We start from the raw sequence: 22,518 nt of genomic DNA on the forward strand, positions 1-22,518 counted from the left end.
TCCAGCAGTCTCCTTTCTAAATGTTTACATCTGTATTTTGTTGCCTTGCACAAACACCTTAAGATCTAAAAACTCTACTTCACTGTTGCTGAACTTACATGTGAAAGACAGATTGAGGTAATTGAAGTTTAATCTATTGGCAAACTCCCTAGCAGATTTCTAGGAGACCTTCAAGGAACAAAAAGATCATCTATCTAGCAGGCCCAGAGGACTATATTTTCTGTCCATTCTTGAGCACCTGCTCCTCCCACCAGCCCATATGCAGTTTTGCATAGCTGGGGGCGAAGCAGGTGGCTCGTAGTTGTTTGAAGAGCTATATATAGACACACACATGCAAGGTTTCCCAAGTGGTAAGATATTTAGCACAATAGCACCCACTGGGACTCATTACTGAATAATCACTGCCTACCTTGTATGGCGTTCATTTGATCTTTGATGCTGTGCCAAAATGCATCAAACAGCTTAATGCCCCTTTCTTAGGTTGAGTGAGAAAAATGTCTGATAAACCATTCTAATGGATATTCTTTCCTTTAAATTTCGTATTTGAATCCTTTGCAGGTGCCAGACTGGGTATGGACATTTTTTCCATACAGATATCTGATGTCACCTGTCAAGTAGTTCCTTTTGACTACATTTGTAAATCCGTGAGACTGCACTGGATTTGATGTAGAGGGTCCAACATAAGCCTCCATGGGAGCCATTGAGCCCAGTTCCTTACAGATGCAGCATTTGGAGGCGCTGTATTTCTCAGTTTAATTTGACATTTTGTTGTGTTCAACTATTTTTTTTCTGGTACCATATCTTTTTCAAAGTGTTTGGGCATGAATCCCTATCTGGGATGTTGCAGACAATCGCTTATAACTGATGTGCGGTACTTGATGCTGTGTGATGTGGCCTCAGCTGCATCCCAAAGCCATTCTGGAAAGAGATGCTATATGTTTTGTGTCTTCTCTGAAATGAGGGAAATTGAAGCCCAAGTTTAGGGCTGCATGTAAATCTGTGATCATCCCCTAGGAGTCAAGAAGTCCAAAGAGGAGTTACAATGCTCTAGAGCAGTGGTTCCCAAACTTTTGACTCCTGAGGACCCCCATTGAGTCACCACTGGAAGTTGGGGACCCCCAAGCAATTTGTATGAGTTAAATTTCAAATATTAAAAGAGTAATTGGAAAAAAATACACAGGTTTGCACACAAAACAAATACTCAAAGTACTTAGGGGCAGATTTACAATAAGTGACGCATCCATGCATGCGCCGCATTTACAATGCAGTGCCTCATGGGGCAAAAAAAGCACAGGTGCATGACTCATCTATGCCATAAAGGTGGAGCATTGCTGGAGTTGCGTCGCAAGCATGACACAGCTCCAGCAATGCTCTGGGGGGCCGAATCTTGTTAATGCTGCATCAATCCTTACGCCTGCTTCAGGCAGGCGCAGGGTTTTGACGCAGCATGGGCCCCAAAGTGACTGAGTGAAATCTTGTAGATTTCACTCTGCCACTTTTAGGAGGCGTTCCGGCGCAGGACTTTACAACGTGGCGCATCTCTCAGATGCGTCACGTTGTAAATACCCTGCACCATGGCGCATCTTTTGCGTGCCGCTGCATCACGAAAGTGACGCAACGGTGGCATAAAAGAGGAGCAAGGGGCTTGTAAATCTGCCCTAAGGATTTTGGGGCCAGATGTACGACCATTTCATTTAGCGCCTCACAATTGGCGACACATTGCGAGTGGCAAATTGCGAGTCGCTAAATGAAATGTACAACAGTGTGTTTAACACTGTTTCGGATTCCCAATGGGGTCGCAAATTGCGAGGTTCATTAATATTAATGAGCCTCTCGCAATTTGCGAGCCTATTGGGAATGCCAGCCCTCCTTGGTATGGTGCCTGCTGGGCTCTGCAGGCCACCATGCTGGGACTGCTTTTAAATAAAGCAGGTTTCTTTTTAAAAATGCAGCTCGATTTCCATGCATTTAAAAAAAAAAAGAAACGTTTTCCTTTCATTTTCTAAGGGCAGGCAGAGGTCCCTGGAACCACTGCCTGCCCTTAAAAAATAATTTTGCAAGCATTTGCAAAGGGGAAGGGGTCCCCTAGGGACCCCTTCCTTTTTGCGAATGCATTACCATCTACTTGAAGTAAGGGGTAATTGCGAGTGTTTTGCGACCGCAAAACATTTGTACATGGTTTTAAGACTCGCTATTTGGAAGGGAATGCCCCTTCCAAATAGCAAGTTGCAAAACCTATTTAGCGAGTCGCAAACAAATTGCGACTCGCGAAATAGGCAATGTACATGGCCCAATACGTTTTTGCATGTGAAAGCGGGTTCACGAACCAGTTTGCGCATATAAAAACGGATCGTACATCTGCCCCTTAGTATTTTATATTGAAATAATAGCCCCTCTGTCACATGTATTTCATTTGTTTGATAGCATCTCTCATACCATTGTAGGATGTCAGAGCACTTTACGTCACACACATATAGAGACATTGAATCGCACATGAGTGTGTATATAAAATGTTTAAAGTGTTCTTGGTCTGGAAAAGCACAAACTCAGGATTCAGAACATAACACAGTGGCTAGCACTGACTTTAACATTAAAAATGTATTTCCACCCAAATAAATCTTTTTAGCAGCATCAGGATAATGAATAACTGGGAAAAAACAAAAGTTACTAACTGGTACCATGCAGTTTGCAAGCAGCTCTTTGATGACAGTTTATAGGTCCCTCTGCTACATTACGATTGTCACTTATCAAGTGCACAGTAACAAAAGAATCTTTGTGACAAAAGCAGTAACCACAAACCTATGCACATAAAATGCTGCTTTTTAAAATTCATGTTACACGTTCTTTGCAGTAGGCACATTAACCCTCTGTGCTACATTAGTTAAGTCAAAGCTGCCACTAAACAAAACTCTCTTCACGCTCCAGCAGGTACATTAATCACTGGCTTTATCTTGACACTTTTATTGCAGCTGGAAAGCTGCTAATTATACAAGAAACTTTTCTGTGCTTTTAAAACTGTTGCCTGCGGACCCCCTGGGAATGTGTCACGGACCCCTGGGGGTCCGCGGACCACAGTTTGGGAAACACTGGCCTAGACCATACAGGTTTGCATCAACAGTAATAATGCAATTTTTATTCAAGCTAAAGGATTTAAAAGTGGGAGAATTCATTATTTCTTTCTTAATTTGACGGCAAGCTGACTATTGTCTTTCTGACCACACACACTCATTGGATTTCCTAGTTAACTCTCTAAGTGGTTCCATTTTAGTGGCAACATTTTGTATGAATTTGCTGTAGTATTCACACAATCCAGCAAAAGAGAGAAGTTTTTCCCTATTATCAGGCGAGGGTACTTTGACAATAGCATTGACTAAGGTTTTTTTGGTACAACCCCATAACCTGACAAAGAATGTCCAAGATATTCAACATATTTGCAGAAAACTTGCATTTTCCCGCTTTGAATGTCAACACACATTTCTCCAACTTTTCACAGACTTTTTAGACATGACAACAATGTTCCTCACCGTTCTTTGAGAAAATAAGAATGTCATCCTGGAAACCCTTAACAAAATCACTATCATCTTTAAAAATATGGTACATTGCCCTTTGAAAAACAGATGCCGCCGAGGCTAATCATAAGGGCATCCTTTTAAATTGAAAAAAATCACGGGGTGTAATAACAGCAGTAAACATATTAGAATCCTCAGTGAGCTCAATTTGATAGTACATTGACCAGAGATCCAGGGTGAAAAACATACATGCTCCTTCTAACATACACACCATCTCATTGATGTTGGGTAGAGGATGACAATCGATTACTAAATTGGCATTCAATACCCTCAGGTCCACACAGAGTCTTAGACTTTTATCAGGTTTGCGGGCTAAAGCAATCGGAGAAACCCATTCTGATGACTATCTCTTTAATGATACCGACATCAATTATATCGTCCAACTTGTTTTTTAGCTCTTGTTTTTTGCTTGACAGGGATAGAACCTTTTTTTACCTTAATTTTGTGACTGAAACCAACTAATTTTCCAAGTTTCTCTGAAAAAACATTGGGATAAAGCCTGGGAAAATCAGTACTGGTGGAACACCAAGGAGGTGTGGCGCCGCGGCCAGGGCGACTGACGCTGGACGCTGAGGATCACGGTTTGATCCCCGGCTCCGGCGGCAGGGGTCTGCCCAGCACCATGCGACTCTGGGCAATAGCTCGCTTAATCTTCCCAACGGCCCCCAGCGCCGAGATACCCCTTTAGGGGCAATTCGTGCGCTATACAAGTACTGGATTTACATTTTTTTTACACTCAGTAAGAATGGAGACTGGCTCCTTATTTCTAGGATTCAAAATTATGCAATATGTAACTTGATCGCGCCAGCCTAACACATTCACTCCCTTAGAGGCCACATACAACTTAATGAGGCCAGTCCTATATTTAAACTCAATAACTAGTTCTTTAAACCTATAATATTAATTTTGGATCCATCAAAGCTCTCAGCAATTATATCAAACTCAATAAGGTATCTAAGTTTACTAAGTCACCAAAACATTGAATGCAATATTCTCTAGTAATGATGTTCCAAGGCGAACCAAAATCTGCCATCAACTCAAGTTCTCTACCTAATATGTTTACAAGATACTTAGTGGGTCATATCTTATGTGCCACAGAATAATTTTAAAAAAACATGAAGGAGACAACTATACCAGTTTCTAGACTCCATTGAGTATCCTCATTATCATGTGGATTTCCAGATACACACAAAACGTTTCCTTTAGAGAAATTAACTGAATCACCTTTCTTCATATTTGTACACATCTTGGAGAAATGTCCCAACCGGCCACACTTACTACACTCCTTCCCAATAGCAGGACAACGTGGAAAAGATGCAATATGTCCAAGATTTCCACATCTGAAACAATAGAAACTCTTGGGTTTACTCTTATAAGCTGAAACATTTCTAGAAGATCTAGGAGTAACACTATTTACATCTCCAGAGACAGTGGCTTTAGCATCTTTGTTAAGAGTTTTCATCTATTTTTGTGACTGCTCTAAAGCCTTTGCTGTACTAATAGCAGCCTCCAAATTAGGATCACCCATAATCCACAATTGCTCTTGCACCTTCTTACTCTTGACATGAACTATATTTTGGTCCCTGATCATTTCATCAGTGATTTTAGCATCTTTGTTAAGAGTTTTCATCTATTTTTGTGACTGCTCTAAAGCCTTTGCTGTACTAATAGCAGCCTCCAAATTAGGATCACCCATAATCCACAATTGCTCTTGCACCTTCTTACTCTTGACATGAACTATATTTTGGTCCCTGATCATTTCATCAGTGATCAAACCAAATTTGCAATGAAAGGACAAAGCACGCAAAGCTGTAAGGAACTCATCAAAAACGTCATCCTCTTCTTGAGCCCTGATATAGAATTTGAATCTATTAAGAGCAACAATGGTAGTAGGTTTAAAATGGTTCTCAATACATAAAATGGCCTTATCATATGCAATATAATCACCCCCATACCTAACAGGAGGCAAAGCTCTATATACAACTTGACCTTCAGAGCCTAACCAATGTAGAAAGGTGGTCTTCTCTCTCTCAGTCGACATTCTCCATCAATAGCCTTCAAATACGTAATAAATTCTTCCTTCCATCTGGTCCAAGAGATAGAAGGTTATTCCTTGTTTTGTAAAAACTTGCTGGCTGGATCAAACTGCATGACGGTAGCAGTAGTGAATAATGCTAGAGAAGTGAGGAGAAAGTCCAAAACCTGCCATATAAATAGTCAAAAATAAGATGGAAAGAGAAAAAAAAAACAGTCTTGCCCTAAAAAAATATAAGAAGAAAATATATATATATAGTCAGTGCACCTAAATGCAAGGTGTGCCTGTCACTGTGAAATTACAGGGCAAATGACTGTCCAAGTGGGCCTGTCACCGTGAATTACCAGGCTTAATTTGTCTGAATAGAAAAGCCCAATTACAGTCAATGTGTGCCTGTCACTGTAAATAAACCGGCTTAAAGTGCTAGAACTGATGAGTCAAACGACCCCAAAAAGTTCCACAGTGGGCCCATTAAGATGAAATACGCAACATCCAGGAACTCGCCGCAACAGCGTGAAGAGGCATTGTCCAGGAGCTTTGACAAGGAAGCACAAACAGGAGTAACGGTGTCGTCACAATTGGAGCTGAAGAGAAGCTGACCTCTCACTGGAAACTGATGTGAGGAATGGCAGAGCAATGACCAAAACACCTTAAAATCCACCAAATCCCCAAGAGACAGGTCTGAAATACTGGATCTTCTGGAGGGCATGCAGAATGAGTAGGGGAACTTCCAACGTTGGTCCAATTACAGCCAAAGCACAGGAACAGCTCAGAAGCACAAACCGCACCTGTGCCACAGAATGCAATGTGTTAAGTTTTAACGGGGTGAGCCCATAAAACTACCCGACCTGGGTCATAATAGCAATACGTTATTACCACGATAGTCACGCTAGCCGGTTCCACGCATTGAAACATATTAGCATAGTCTTGGCCACGATCGTATGTTCCAGATAAGCTTTAGTGTCACCATATCAAGGTCAATTTTAATGCACACGCCGTCTTACAAATAAGGAAAGTAAGAATGGAGTATCACATGATAGCAGATGACTGTTGATATATGCTAAAATGATGCCGCATAGACTTTTTCCTTCATTTTCACAGACTTCCATTGGTTGACTAATTAGCAAACCACCACGGGAGATTAATGACACAGTTTTGGTACTAGACATCAAAGTATTCACTGTGGAAGCCTGGCATACATTGGGAGAATAATTATCCCACATGTTCAACGTCCTTTTCAGTTAGTCTCCTTACTTAATACACAACATTTCTCCAGGATAATTAGTGTCCCTATGTGTAACATGTAGATTACATATTTCATTTCAGATATTGAGGAGCGGCTTGCTGCCCATCGGGAACGGTCAATGAGAGCCGGTTCTTAAGTAGGTACCTAGTTAGGTTACCCACTGTTTGATTGGCCACAATGTACTACACGCACTGAATCCAATTTATTATTTCAGGTGCTCTATACACCATTTTGTCCTGAAGAAGACCCCACAATGAGGAATTAACAACCCTTCACTATCCGGGGTCGAAACGTATACTACCTCACATCCTCAAACCATAGGAAGAGAAGAAATGGATTTGTGTTGACCTATGTGTTTTGATTATAGGGAACTATGGACCAAAACTAGGCTGTAAAGGTTCCATTGTACATTAATACAATTTTGCCTATGTCACACCACCTTTACCCAGTCCCTCACCTACCTAATCACCTTCATTTCCCTCAAAACCTCCTTTTCTCTATTTTCACTGAGAGCACTGTAAATATTATATGCAATTGAAATATATCCCAAGTAGTTTCGTGGATCAACATTAATGCTTTGATTAACAAGAGCATTTAATGAATGTTATATTTGAAAATTTGAAAATTAATTTGTGACCAAAAGTAGTTACATGGATTAACATAAATGCTTTGACTTACAAAATAAATCTGTATTTTTGATGAACTCACTCTGAACTGTTTTGTGGTGAGCAGCTGATGCTAATATAATGTTATAGGGACTACCTTGACCCTTTCTGAACATATGACAGAATGCAATGTTGCAGGAAATGTCTTTTCCAGTCGTCGCCACTTGTAAGGACGAGTTGTAGCCAGAAAGTAAGTGAACGTTCAATATGTATTGTAAAGCGACACAGTACAACCGGCTGGGAGACCCAGTGCAACCACTGCTGTACTGTGGTTCCAGAACACAGAACATCAGGCACAAAATGCACTAAGAGGAATTCTAAGCGCATGCCATAAGAAACACAGCAGTAAGATAAAGAAAGGATGCACCAAAATGGCTTTATAGGATCCAGCTCTGTGGCAGCTAGCACTCTTTCAGGTTTGTCCTAACATGATCACATTTCCCTCATTCTGCATGCCATACTGTGGCTTTTGGTATGCCATAAGGTGTTTTTTAATCCATAGTCATCACATACAGAGCCATCTATGTGAAAGTGCCAGTTGTCAGGCCTGTGTATAGCTGACTCAACATAGACCAAACAGCATTCCACCCTAATGGCTCTACTTCTTGTGCTTTTAGTTAGACAAGTGATTGTCAGAACCCCGTTCAGAGGGCCACGGGCAAGCAGGAATTACTGGGAACAACTGTGGGGATGATGCTTTTTATTCCTGACCTACTATGGGTCCTGAGCAACAGGGTCCAGCACCCCTTCAGCCCTTGACTCTCAGTAGTAGAGCAGGTCGAACAGTCCATGGCTTCTCTGGGAGGAGGGGAGGTTACTTACAGAGGGGGTAAACCCAGGCTCACAACTTAAAGTACAGTCAATAGCAGCAATAAACGATTGTCAAGTAAAATACTTACTTTTATGAGACATGTATTATTGTTGTACAAACACAAATTGAAAAATTGCATGCACAAACAATACACACAGCCCTCAGGGATCTAGTGTTCAATAGGCAGACAGCTGACTCCGACTTCCCTCTCACTAGCGGTAATGGTTATTCCCATTCATCATAGGTGTCATTCTGGTTAGGCCCCTCTAGTAGTCCGAGTCTCAGGAGCCCCCTCTGACTCTGATAATAGTCAAAAGTGTTACAGAGCACAAAGCACCACACAGCAGAAGATCCCCCAGGGCTTTCCGGGCCCAGTGATCAGTCTTACACGCTGCTGCGAGGATGGTGTGACTGGAGTCTCTGTGGGGAGCAGCAACTACTGCTGTTGGTGAGTAAAATTATTGGCTCGTCATGGGCATGGGCATGGGCTGGGCATCCAAGATGCTTGCTCTGGAGAGACGGTAAGGTCCTCTGATTCTTCCCACAAGTGGGGGGCAGGTTGCTCCGGCTTGGATCATCAGTCAGGGCCTGGACCCACTTGGGTCATCACAATGACCATCTCTCCACAATGGCGACTTGTACTCAGCAACACTCCTTGTCCTTTCTGGTAGCCCCACATTTAGTACAGGGTCATCAAGTATATTCCCAACATAGATTGCGGCCCAATTGGCATGGCAGTAATCGTCACGTCAGCCACCTTGACGTACAGGATCGCTGACTTCACTCTGCACATGGGCTACAGCCGAATCGGCACATCAGTCATCTTCAAGGTGGCCCCCCTGGCATACGGGGTTGACAACTCATCCTTTGTCTCGAGTGATAGTGTTTTTCTACTCAAACTTCTTCCAAGGTTTTTCGAGGTTGCACACATTACACCGTGGAAGGGCCTTCAGTCATTATACAACCAACATAAAAAGTATTTGAGAATAGATGACAACCAGCTTATCAGGTCGGAAACACCAAAAATAGGTAAGAAATATACATTTTCCAAGTAATTCTACCTATTGGGGGACAGATGTTTATAAGCAGGTGAGAAAGGATGGGCTTGAAGGCTTAAAGCCCATTGGAATAGTGCCAAAACTTCAGAGCATTTGCAATTACGTTGATTTGCCAGCGTGCTGGCTACTTGAGTCTCCATGCATTCCTTCTCGAAGCACTGTTATTTTTAAATGCTGATGTGGAGGAGAATGGGGATTTGTTGGAGCTGTATTACAAAGGTTCTTATATACTAATCATAGATTTACCTGAGCCCTCCCGCTTTCACAGACTGGTAACCAATAGCAGACAAAGTTACTTACCTTTGGTAATGTTCTTCATGATGGGTATTTAGATTCTACCATATTCCTCCCAGCGCCACACTCCGAGGGTGTGAATTGTTTTTTTATTTACTATATGGCGAGCTATACCGGCCATTTAAAGCCCACTCCAGTGGCCTTTAACAAGGGAACAGCCCTTTAATGTCCAGTATAGCTAAGCTATGTTACACTACAAGGCTATTAGAACATTCCACCCCCAGAGAGGAAAATTGTCCTAATTATAAAAACAAAGATATTGGAGGTCGAGGGAGCTGAAATCCCAAAGCTCCAACACCTTTGATTCTAAGCTGTTGCTGTCATTGTTCAACAGCAACGGCCATGCTGTGAAAGTGGGCTGAAGTCAGCCCCTGGTTCCCCTCCGTTTGGCTAAACTACTTTTTTTTTTAGTTCAGCTGAGCCCTGTGAGACACAATAGCTGAGCAGCATTACTCCTCTCTCCCTATCTCCAAGGCTCCAGTGACTCTGAGCTAGGGAGAAGGGATAGGAAAGGCTCTGGTGTGCCCTAATGCACAGCTTCTGCCTTTCACTTTCCTTTGCCCACTACATGTATTTTGGAAAGGCAGGGGAAAGAGAAATGCAGAGGCTGTTTATTAGGTACATTTAAATGTTGAGAGCAGTGTGCCATTACCCGTTTATATAGGCCGCCGCTGCGCCATTGTTTTCAAAGGAGCGCTCAACATTCCAATATTCTAACATAGCCTTATAACCCACCGTAGCAGGCTAACCCGGCCATTAAAGACCCGCTCCAGCGTTAAAGGCCTGAGCTGAAGGCTAGGGTTTTTAACAAGGAAGTGGGACTTTAATGCCGGTATAGCCCAACTACGGAGGGCTATTAGGCTAGTGGGAAATTCTCCCAGTAGAGGGAAAAATGTTCTAACAAATAAAAGAAAGGCTGTACTGTTCCCAAGAGGATTGAAATCCCCTCGGGCTCCCTGAGGCCTTTGTTCACAGCAACAGCTGTGAACGGCAAGCTGGAATGTTGGAGCCCGGACTTCAACTGGCCATTAGAATCCCAGAGCACTCCATTGTCTTCAATGGAACTCCCAACATTCCAATGTTCTAATACATTTTATACTTCTTTCTTGGTTCTACCATGTTTTGTCACTAGCCTTTGTGGGACAAAGACAAATTTGACAAAACTGAGATCACCACTGCATTTGGCACCTTATGTTGGACCCACTTTGTCTCTTCCTTTGAAGCCTCGCACACAGAGCCACCTGATGTGTGTTGCCAGGAATGGCTGTGAAAAACAAAATAGGGTATAAACAAGGAGAGACGGAGAAGTATTAACCTGTTCACCTTTCCAGCCAAATACTACTATAAACAAAAATTGGACGGAGTCTCCTGCCTATTTCTGTCTGTGTTCTAAAGAACTACTTCTTCAATCTCTTTTCATTGCCAGAGGCTTGAAACCCATTGGGTTCTCACTCTGGTTGCCGAGTTTTCCCAGGGTGTGCTGCGATGCTTGATTACAGCAATGTTTTTTTGGGGGGGACGATCCAGTGACTGTGTATGCGACAATGTGAAGTGATGGTTCGTGGAGAAGCGTGGCTCAATGGTTAGAGCGGCAGACCCTGATGTAGAGGTCTGGCCCGGGACCAGGGTTCAATTCCCGCTTCGGCGGCTCTTGGACTCAATTTCCCCGGACCTGATAATTCTCGCCTCGGTGCCTAGTCTAATCATGGGTCCCACTCTGTGACTCTGGGCAATAGCTTGCTTAATCTCCACAACGGCCCCAGCAGCGCTTGGATGCCTGGCTTCACCTAGGGGGTGCCCAGGAGTGGACATTTCACAGGAAAGCCAGGATGGGTTCCACAGCGGTATGAATACAGCGCTACGAGACCTCTGGGTAGAAGTGCGCTATATAAGTACAAACACATTTACATTTACATGGTTAAAATTGGCTCGAAAATCCCTCTCTCTGGTAGTGGATTTATTCTTGGGATACTCTGTCAATATTAAAAACAAGTGGTGGATAAGGGTGGGATGGTTAGTTAGTCCCACTTATCCTTGGTGTGGTCTACATTTTTCAGCCACCTTTTTTTCCCATCTAGATCAACGTGGCCTTCTTCAGGACCAAATACGAAGTGCTTGCACTCTTACTAAGACATGCATGAGAGGTGTATCTATAATAAATACTTAGAAAGCCCCGATGATTTTGATACAGATACCTCTTGTATGTATCCTGTAAAACAATGTATTAGTACAAGGTGGTAAAATTAGAACAATTAGATAATGATAATTAATGGAGGCCGATAAGTGTATTTACTCTCTTGAACTCCTAATTCCTTTGTTATATAATTTTATAACTGATAATACATCAAGCATTGTGAGTGATGAAACATATTTCGAGCCGCAGGCTCACATTCCATTTGAACAAGCCGCAGATATAGGCTTGCAGAGCAAATCTAGGGTCACAGTACAGAAGTGTTACTTATATTTATTAGAGCTCAGGTAGTGCTGGCCACCCCAGTCATTATCTGATACAGAAAGTTGTATTGTGGAACCATGTCTCTTTAAGAGCGACATTTGGGATTAACTTGTAGAGAGCTAGCAGTGTTTTCACTGGAGCTAATCTCACAGTTACACAAGTACAAGTGATGGTCACGTCTGTGCCCTTGCAGGTAGGTGTTAAATATTATAATGGAGTATAAACAATCTAAGAGTGAGTACCATTAGTATATTTTAAGCCTGATGCAGAGTGAAGGATGGTTTTCTTGAAGTGGGCAGCAATCTGAGAAATTAACCACACTGATTCACCCAGTTCCCCTGAGGGCCTGACATTTATCTAGCATGTTTTCCATCAAGCAATTTAGATGCTGTTCTTTCTTTGTTGGAACGTACGCAAAAGCATTCTTAATTTGCGTTTTTTCCCTTCACTTTTCAGGCTACCGGTTTGTCATTCTGGACATCCCGCTGCTGTTTGAGAGCAACAGGCTGACCCGCTTTATGAAACACACCATCCTGGTTTACTGGTATGTTAAAAGAATCGAGGACTTCCAGGGCAGAGGCTAGATGGGAGAGGCAGGAAGTACATTGACTGAGGGCTCTCAGAGCCATAATGTTCTGTGCAAATTGAAAACTCTGCACTATCTGCTTAACCTTCACAAAGGAACATAAGTGTGTGGTGAAGCTTTTGTAAACCAGTTTAGGATTCTGATATGGCAGTAAGCTCTTTAAATGGAGCATCTCACCCACTCGATGATTCTCCTTTCCATCCCAGTGCCTAGGCAAGGGAAGGATATGTAAAACATTATTAGACGGAATGTGACTCGTTTTGTTTTATTATTGCTCATGAAAGCATTTGACATCAGCAAAAGAGTCGGATGCCTTGGTGGTTCAGTAGATTGTGCGCTGGTGTGTAGGTTTTGTATAGCCCTAGTCAGTAATGATAAAAAGCATTGTTCATCTTGTGGACACATAGTTGAGGATCCTTACAACGTGCTAGTGTGGGGCTTATCGCGCAATAACAGTCCACGCTGATGTTTTAAGCGTAAAAGGCCATTTATTAGGACCAGGCTGCACAACATAATAACCAAATAACAACAAATAACCAATAACAAACCCCAACATCAACTCTTCATCCATTCACTCCCTTCACCCACTCCAAACTCACCTCTCATTCCTCTCCATGACCCGTTCCATTCTTCATCCATTTCTTCACTTCTCTTCTAGCATCCACTCCGGTATCACTTGGAATTACACTCATGCCTCCAGCCCCCCATCATTCACTCTCCCCCCGATGGTGGGTGTGCCAGTCAGTGACTCCCCCACCCCTCCCAAGTACCGCCAACCAGGGAACCCCTTTTAGGGCGGTTACCTGAAGAGTAGCAGTTACTCCAGTCGCAGTCCAGTATGAGCAATCACTTTAATGTCTTTCTCCCCACAAAAAACCCTTCTCGCTCTGTTTAGCTTTCTCCGTGCTTTCTCAAAAGCCCAGAGTTTAATTGCCTCCCTCCAGACTCTCCGAGGAACACATTCTGTCCATGCAATGCATGTCCCTGCCAGTCTTTGTTTCAATATCTCCAAGTCTCTTTGCATCAGCTGTAAGAGCGCCAAACCTGACAGCCGAATTAGATTGTTCTCACCCAAATGCAGTATTAACAAATCAGGGCATCTTTTCTGGGGGACCATCTTCGCGAGCCAGGGCAATAGTGCCCCCCATAGCATCCCCCCTTTTCCCCACCAATGCACCTCATGTTGTCGTCCTTTGAGTCCCAGGTTACGGCCAAACACCATGATCCATGTGACTGTCTTGGCCCCCGGGCCACCCACGCAACCTACGGTAAGAAAAAGGCATTAGTAACACGTCCAGAAACCCCCAACACCCTCCCCAAGCAAGAAGTGCCCCAATTTACGCACATAGCACTCGTAGCACCTAGATTTCCACCTCCCAATCTGCCGAATCCTATCCCAAGACCATCCCAGGCGAGCTGCCGTCGTCGCCGCCCCAATATGGAAAGAATGCGTCCCAAAACCCGCCTGGTTCAAACCCACCCGTCTCAAAGCCATGTGCAAAACCACCAATAACTGTGCCGCTGTCACCTTCGCCCCAGATGCATGACTAAAAATTTCCCCACTCGTGGCCCTAGTTGCCAGTAGAAAATTTTGCCATTCAGCCACCGGACACACACCCCCGCAACCACTCTCACACAACCAAACCCATTTCCCTCTCCCCAACTGATCCATCTTGGACTGCCCCAACCAAATACCCAGGCGACCTGCATCCAACCTGATCTCCTCCTATCTTTTGCCGCTCACCTGTCTCGTCCCCAACAGCTCTGATACCCTAAAGGCCCCAAAAAACATCCATACCATGCAGCAACGAAAAACCACCTCAAAACTGTCAAAATAACACTGATGCAAGACCTCAACCAGTCTGACCAGTAGGTCAAACGTAATCGCTTCCCTTAACGCCCTCTTCCCCCCCCCCACCAGCCCCAACCTTTGAGTACCCTTCCAATGAGAACATCCTTTGTAGGATCAAATCCAAAAAACAAACAACAATAGAAAGACACTCCAGCCAATTTCCCCGCAATCGTCGTGTGAAGACAGCCCTTTGTCAATGCAATGTAATACAAACTGAAACACTCCCTCTTCCACAGTTGAGCAGTCTCCAAACGACGACTCCCCACACCATCCCATAAAGGATCCAATCTCCGTTAATGCCAGGCTGTAGGCCCGTCGCCTGGTATCAGCTATGGATTTCTCCCCAGGCCTAACACCCTCACTCCCCCCAGGCTCAACACCCTCACTCCCCCCAGGCCCAGATGCCGTCTGGCAGCTTGATCTTGAACTGATCTGCTCCTGGTGCCAATCGCCGGAACCGTTGCCACTGTGAATGAGACAAAGCATCCGCAATGTCATTATTCGCCCCAAGGACATGCTTGGCTCGAAACACCACATTCAATCTCAGGCATTGCAGCATGAAGCGTTGCAGCAAACGCAGTACTCTCAAATCCCTTGCCCTCTGTCGGTTGACCAACTCGACCACAGTCATGTTATACACATGAAACAGTAATGACCTATGCTGAAACTCAGACCCTGACACCTCCAGCGCCACCAACAATGGAAAACATTCAAGAAATGCAGTGCTCCTCCCCCGCTTCACCCAATGTGCCTGCCTGTCCTCTGCGCACCACCTGCCATCCCAGAAAACCCCAAAGCCTGCTGCCCCGGCCGCATCTGAGTAAATTCTCACTTGCCAAGCCATCCTTTCGTCCTCAAAATCCAGTGATATCCCATTGAAATCAGTCAAGAACGTCAGCCATGTCCTCAAATCTGCCCAGACCCCCATGGATATCCGGACCCTGTGGTGTGGTAAGACTGCACCCGACATGACCATGCCGAGCCGTCTGAGGAAAGTCCATCCAGCCCTCACCACCCTGCATGCGAAGTTCAGGAAACTCAACAGTTGTTGCACAGCCCTCAGTGTGATCCTCTTCTCCACAATCGCCCACAAAAGGCACGCCTGTATTTGTCAACTTCGCGTCAGGGAGTCGAGCTGTCCATTGAATGGAGTCCAGCACAATTTCCAGGAAAGTCATTCTACAGCTGGGCCCAGCCATTTTCTCAGGCGCCAAAGGGACTCCGAACCGCTGTGACATCTCCTGAAATTGTGACAGGGCACTGCCACAATCTCCTGAATGTGACTTTCCCAAAAAGAGAAAGACATCCTGGTAGCGATAAAATTCCCGATGCCCGCTGATCTGTGTAAAGGCCCACTGCAAGAATGAGCTGAACATCTCGAACAGTGCGCAGGAAATCGCACACCCCAGGGGCAGCACCTTGTCCACGTACATGGCCCCTGCGAATTGCCTACCCAGTAGAGAGAAATCCGCAGGGTGTACAGGCAGCAGGCGGAAGGCAGATTTCACATCACACTTCGCCAATTCTGCCCTCAGCCCACACACCCTAACTAGTCGGACCGCATCGTCCACTGAGGCATAGAGCTCCTTCAAGTCTGCTTCAGCAATGAAATCATTCACAGACTGCCCTTCCGGCCACGAGAGGTGATGTATCATACGAAACCTACCCTGTTCCTTCTTGGGCACCACTCCCAGTGGGGAGATGATCAAGTCGATAAACGGGCCAGCTATCCTGCCTTCGTCCACCTCTTTCTGCAGTTTGACTGCCACCACACCTGGCAATTCCTTGGCTGATTTCAGATTGTCCGCCCATCTCCTCACCGTAGGTCTCCGATAGCCCACCTGAAAGCCTTCTGTGAAACCCCACTGAATCTTCAAAGCTGCCTTCCTGTCCGGGTAACACGAGAGCCACAGGCCACTGCCTCCACGTTAACTGGTGTAGGCGCCCTTCTGCCCAGTCTGCCCCCTTCCTTTTGTGGCCCGCCAGTGCTCTGAAGGCATGACCAAGGTAAAACATTGGGTAGGGGCATACCGTCCTCCACACATTTGGAGCACTCATGCTTGAACTTGCATGGCTACTGAGAGCAGTAGCCTCTGTTGTAACTCCAACACGCACCGGTGGTGCTGTTGCCCTGCTTAAGCGGGGGACCTGCGTTGCCCGCATTGGCAGTAGTACTTCCCGCCCCACTATGGACGGGACGCGGCGGAAAGGACCGGTAAGTGACCGGCAGGTCGCTGGCTGTGTGAGTAGATGCCGACAAGTGTATGGATGCCATCCACTGAATCCATAACTCCTGATCCACCTCCCCTCGAGGCTTGTCAGGATTCACGCTAATCCTGGCCCGGAACTAATCGTCATAGCTTAGCCAGGCAAAACCCCCAAATGTATCTGGGCTTTCCTAATGATATCCATATACCTCAAAAGTGCTATGGCCCTTTCCAGGTGTTTCTCGCAATGAATACTAGCATAAATGAGAAACGCAGAGGTCCCGTTTTCCATGTTCACCGGAACCCTGGGTTTTCTCGTTAGCTCCCATTCTTGTTCCTTAGAGCCTTCCTTCGCTTGACCTCCCTGTGCAACAATTTAAACACATCTACATACTCGTGTTTCCAAATTCTGTTCCTATTCTTTTCTGACAAATGTGACCCCAGTGGCATAGCCAACCCCATGTACGGCAATTTTTTATGGTGTTTGTCTTCGCCCTTCTCCCCTTTGTCCTCCCTTTGTCCACCTTCCCCTCAGTCTTGTCAGTCTGAACTCCAGCCGTTGACATCACCTTACCCGCTCCTTCCGGTTTGTCACCCTCACTGGATCCGCCCTACGGTTGCACCACAGCATCCCTCACCGCCGCCTCCTCCCAAACTGCCCCACCCCTGGCAGCATTCAACTCCACCCAGCATGCCTCCGTCTCCTGCACAAGGAGGCGCTGTTCCCTGATCTTGTCCTCCAAAGGCATCGACTCTTACCGGGGAAGGAGGGGTGGGAAATACCTCCGTGCCCACACACCCTTCATCTGCACCCAGGGCCCCACCCCTCTGAAATTTCTGGGGGCCTCCACCCCCAGCCTCATCCACGACCCTGGCGACCTCCACAGCGCCCCCCACATGCGCAGGGGTGCTTGCACGTGACCTCCTTGACAGGTCAATGGGAGCGTCCTCCCATTGCCCCCTTCATCCTCAATCTCAATGGTGCCCATTCCTTTAGCAGGTGCCAGTAAATCGCCCCCCGGCTACACCCCTCCCTTTCTCCATCTGCCTGGTTCCCTACATTAAACGAGGCCTCCAGGCCTGGCTGGGGCCAGCTCCCTCCCCCTATCCCTTTCCTGCATACTCAGGCCTGCCAGGCGGCCCCAGCGGTTCCCCCAGTGCCGCCGCCACCCTCGCAATCCCTCCCACCTCCGCCTCGCCAACCTCCAGACGTGGAAGCAGGCTCTTACGCCGGCCTCCGTGTGCCGCTTCTTTCATTACCACACCCCGCCCCCTCCCATGCACACTCATCCCGGGCGGTGCTGGCTGTTCCATGCAAGCCGCCGCCGCAACACCCGCGGAGACCGCCCGCAGGGTCCGGGACAGCCCTACCCATGCCTCCTCAAGAACGCAGGGCTGGAGGAGATATTCCCAGCCGGCACGGCCCACTACCCTCAGGGCCTCCCTCACCTGCTCTGCAGACATGTCTGCCATCTCGCTCGGACCGCCGCACGCTCTCCGCCTCTAAAATACCACCGACCAGTGTGTCTGCCTCAACCATCGCCCAAAGATCCTTTTCTATCTCGACCCTCCCGATGGTGCCAGAATGCAGGAAGAGGAAGTCACCTTCCTCCCCTGCATTATTATACCCAACCCCAAAAACCTCACTCCCTGACCCCAGCCTGGGCCTCCTGCGCGAAAGACCCCGGGGAAAGACTAGTCTGCGACTCTGCTTCCCGCGGGGCCCACCAAAGGCATTCGGACTACCAAACTATTACTCATATCAATTGGTACCAAATTTAGCATCCTTAGAAATAAATCTTCCATATGCGATATTTTCCAAGAGGTGCACATAATGCTATAAATAAACTGACTAACCTGTGCCCGCCTCATTTCCAGTTTTCCATCAGGGGCTGCATTGCCTTACACGTAGAGCCTTGACTGGAAAAGGCCCTTGTTACCTGGCTTCAACCATAGGCACTATTGACCTCTTAGACTTTTTAGAGCTAGTGATAAAGTACTGTTAATTGTTCTTCACTTCAAAAAGTCCAGTTCAGGTGGAAGGTGTTTTTCTTACTTGTCTCCTTATTACAGGAACAAATCACCACATCATATGTAAACTTGTTTTGATCACTTTCTCTTCAGGAAAGTACTTAAGACAACTTTGTTCTGATTTAGCTGTTGCTGTTGCCTTTCTTTCTTGGTTGCATCAAAATACCCCTCCCAGGGAAATTTGTGCATGTTATAAACTAAAATAACATAACAATACACAATTTGGAAGAGGGGACCATGAATTCTAACCCTAGTTTGCCCACTTGACTGACGTTTCATGAGGCTAGTCCAATCGTTTTTATCTTACTGTTCCTCGTGCCTCGGTTGACACTGTGAGGTATTTCGTATAAACAAACTCCACACCATGATAGTGCATGGACATTCTGACTTAGTATTCTAGCTTCTGTTAATAATTTTCATTGGAAAGCTGCGAGTTGAGTATTAATTTGAGACTGAGATCTGTTTGTGATGTAAAATGCATAATTTCAGTGCAAATGAGAAAAATGACCTTGAATTTAAGCTTCTTATTTTGTACAGGGCTGGTGATAACATTGTACACAGTGATCATTAGGAGAATATAAAGCAAATATTCCTCTTGTGATGTGTAGAGGAGACTCATGCTGACCAGCTTTGGGGCAAGTTGTCAGAACAGTAAGTGATGGAAGCTTGTAGTGTTAAACCTATGCTGGCTCTTCGATGAAATGGAGAACTTAAATGTCTTACTTGCTAGAACTAGATTTGACATTACAATACAATTGACCACAGATTCGACTTCCTTTTGACGTGAGTACATGAAGAAATGCCCACGATAAGACATTCTACTGGCATTGTCTAGAGGTTGAGCTGACAGTTGTACCATTGGTATAAAATATGTTATATTGTTCGTATCTGTATAGCACACAGAGTGACATTGGTGTGGCATTGCAATGCTTTTAGTAGTTCAGAGGTGACATTCCAAATAATTCTGAGGTGTCCATCAGAGACCAGAATCTTATTTGGCTTGTGAGGATGTGCTGTCAGGAGCATGCATGGGTGTGTTCCATGGTTAGGTCTATGTGTCAACTTCAACAATGCTTATGTCTACTTGTCTTTTGCTTGTTCTCTCATTCTCTCCCAGTGATCCTCAGAGTCAGTTGTCCCGCCTGATGAAGCGAAACAACCTATCACAGCCCGATGCAGAGGCACGCATCTTATCGCAGCTACCCCTGGATGAGAAGCGCAGGCTTGCTGATCATGTGATTGACAACTCTGGAGATAGGGAAAGCACTCGCCGACAGGTCTTGGAACTTCATGCTAGGCTTGACAGCTCACTGGATTACATCCCCATCCGTTTGACTGCTATTGCCACAGCAACTGGAATTTGTTCATTGGTCTGCTTTTTACTGAGACATTTTATATTTTAATATATCACCTTAATCATTTTAGAGAAGTATTTTAATGTAGGATGCCAAATACATAAGTTAAAATGTCTTGTTGTATTCCTGGATGCGAAAGTGCTTTGCACAGGCATCTGTTCCAGATACTTGCTGTAAGTAACATTCTGATGATTTTGAAGACTTTTAACGAAAGAGACATTTTAACAGTTTGGTAAGTAAAGACCTGGGAAAACCTTTGGCATGTAGTACAGGTGAAATTGCCACTATGTGACGAACAATATGAATGCATCTTTAAGGCTATTTTAATAAGCTTTTGCCTCATTCCTTTTCAGTTCCTAGTAGATTGTGTTGTAATTAAAATCGAAACGGTTTGTGCAATCTTTTAAACAAAATAATGGACTTAACAGATTATCTTGTCCACAACATCTTTTCTGTTCTGTGAAGACTTCCATAGGTTACTCACCGACTCATCGACTCATCCTCCTCTCTTCTGATTGAGTCGGAAACTCTATCTTTAAATAGTAAACCAATGCACATTTCAACGATGCAGGGAAATTGCAGACAACTTTGTTTACGAACTCCTAATCACAGTTTCCCCATCCTCTCTCTGCTAATGAATTCACCGAATTGGGCCATCAAAAGCAATTTGACTAAAACTATTTTGATTTTGTTTTTTACGGAGAGCTTTCACAGATACTTTGCTGAACATCAAATATTGGAAACTCTTTTAATTTGAACAGTCTTTTTTCATTTGTATTTTCCAAATAGAAAACAGACCGGCATATATTTTGTCTGCTTCTTAAGGTTTTTACTGCCAGTTGGCCGTGCAACATCACAGGCTGTTTTATCCCCAAGCAACTCTTTTAATTCTACATCGAGGGATGTTCATCGCTATTTGTGAACACTAATAGGCCCACAACGGACCATCTTCGTCAAGAGCTAGGAAAAAATGGTTTCTTAAAAGTAATCATACATTGCCTGAATAAAAACGACATGCTGCATCTATGTTTTGACAGCGATTTGAATGACACAAAATGATGACCCAAAACAAAATCAGTTGCCTTACTTCCGTAGATGTGCTCTAAGTACTATATAGCACCCATTAAATAGAGACAATAGAAGAGCTTCCCCTTTACCCTTCATATGCTGCTATTAGAGTGCACCAGGAGACGTGGTGTCAGTGTTTCTGTTTCCTGGGCATAAGTCGATCTGAGCCTTTTTGAATAACCATGGGACATGTTACAGTGGAAATGTATATCAAGAAAATAATTGATGCATGGTAGACTTTTAAAGCAGGGAATATACCGAGGACTGTTAGAGTATTGGAGAGAAACCTCATTTGACACAAATGTTTGTCCTAGATATTTACTAAAATATCATCTTGTTGGATGTACATTTTTTAGTATTAACTTGAGTAGAGTTACATTGTTGTGGACATATTTTGGTTACAATATGTATGTCGGACAATATTCTGCCCACTACATTCTTGTGCCTGTCCTATGCAAAGAGATTACTACATAAACTACATTTTACACAGCGCAAATCAGTTATAAAAACACTAAGCCATATGATTTGGGTTTAAAGCATTGTGTTTATTTCATACCTAAAACAATGTACATGTGACTGATCATGTTGTATATTAGAAAACTACCTGTACTAAATATTGAGCATAATCCCTATATTACTCACAACTATATTTGTCAGTAAAATGTAAAGATGTCAGAGATTACTAACAGTGGAAATACTGTTCTGCTCAGGGAATAATGAAAAATGTCCTAGCTAACGTAACGGAAAGTTTCAATTCTATTAAGGACTCGGAGGTGAGGATTATGCCTTCTTTCTTCACTTTATTGGCACATAGCAGCAAGAAGAAACAACGCAAGACTACATTTTCCATGATCCAAAGGGAAAGGGTAGTCGAAAAAAAACATGTTTTCAACCAATCAGAACAAGTAATAATGTCCAATCACTGTCGTCCAGCCTCTCTATAGCCTCTCTCTAGTGTCCTTTCCTCCTCTTTCGAAGTGCGAAGACAGCTCAAACATCCTCTTCAGTTGTCCTGTTTATTGGAATCCGAACCTGAAAAGATCAGAGAGGGCATTACTGGAGGAACAACACCATCACCCTACAAGGAAAAAGTGAGGTGAAGTCTGACATAAGAACATCAACCATCAGTACAATGGTAACTCCAATAGAATTAATAGAATTGAAATTTTCTGTTACGTTAGCTAGGAAATCTTTCATTCTATGTCAGGACTGGAGGCGCGGATTATGCTTGTTTAAAGCTTGCCCAAAACCAACTGAGCCATGTTAATTATTGGCTTGAAGTAGAA

The 22,518-nt window shown here is 44.6% G+C and overlaps 1 protein-coding gene across 1 annotated transcript in view; it reads left to right on the plus strand.

The window, feature by feature from the left end:
• The window catches only part of DCAKD (dephospho-CoA kinase domain containing), a 299,574-nt gene extending 277,823 nt beyond the window's left edge, over nucleotides 1-21,751 (plus strand). Inside the window, exons 4-5 of the mRNA XM_078645136.1 lie at nucleotides 12,590-12,677; nucleotides 19,927-21,751. Of these exons, the coding sequence (XP_078501262.1) occupies nucleotides 12,590-12,677; nucleotides 19,927-20,212 (374 nt within the window). The 3' untranslated portion in view covers nucleotides 20,213-21,751. The remainder of the gene's footprint in view (nucleotides 1-12,589; nucleotides 12,678-19,926) is intronic.
• The last annotated feature ends 767 nt before the right edge of the window (nucleotides 21,752-22,518 follow it).

Source organism: Lissotriton helveticus, chromosome 5_1 (assembly GCF_964261635.1).
Source record: "Lissotriton helveticus chromosome 5_1, aLisHel1.1, whole genome shotgun sequence".
Taxonomy (NCBI): Eukaryota; Metazoa; Chordata; class Amphibia; order Caudata; family Salamandridae; genus Lissotriton; species Lissotriton helveticus.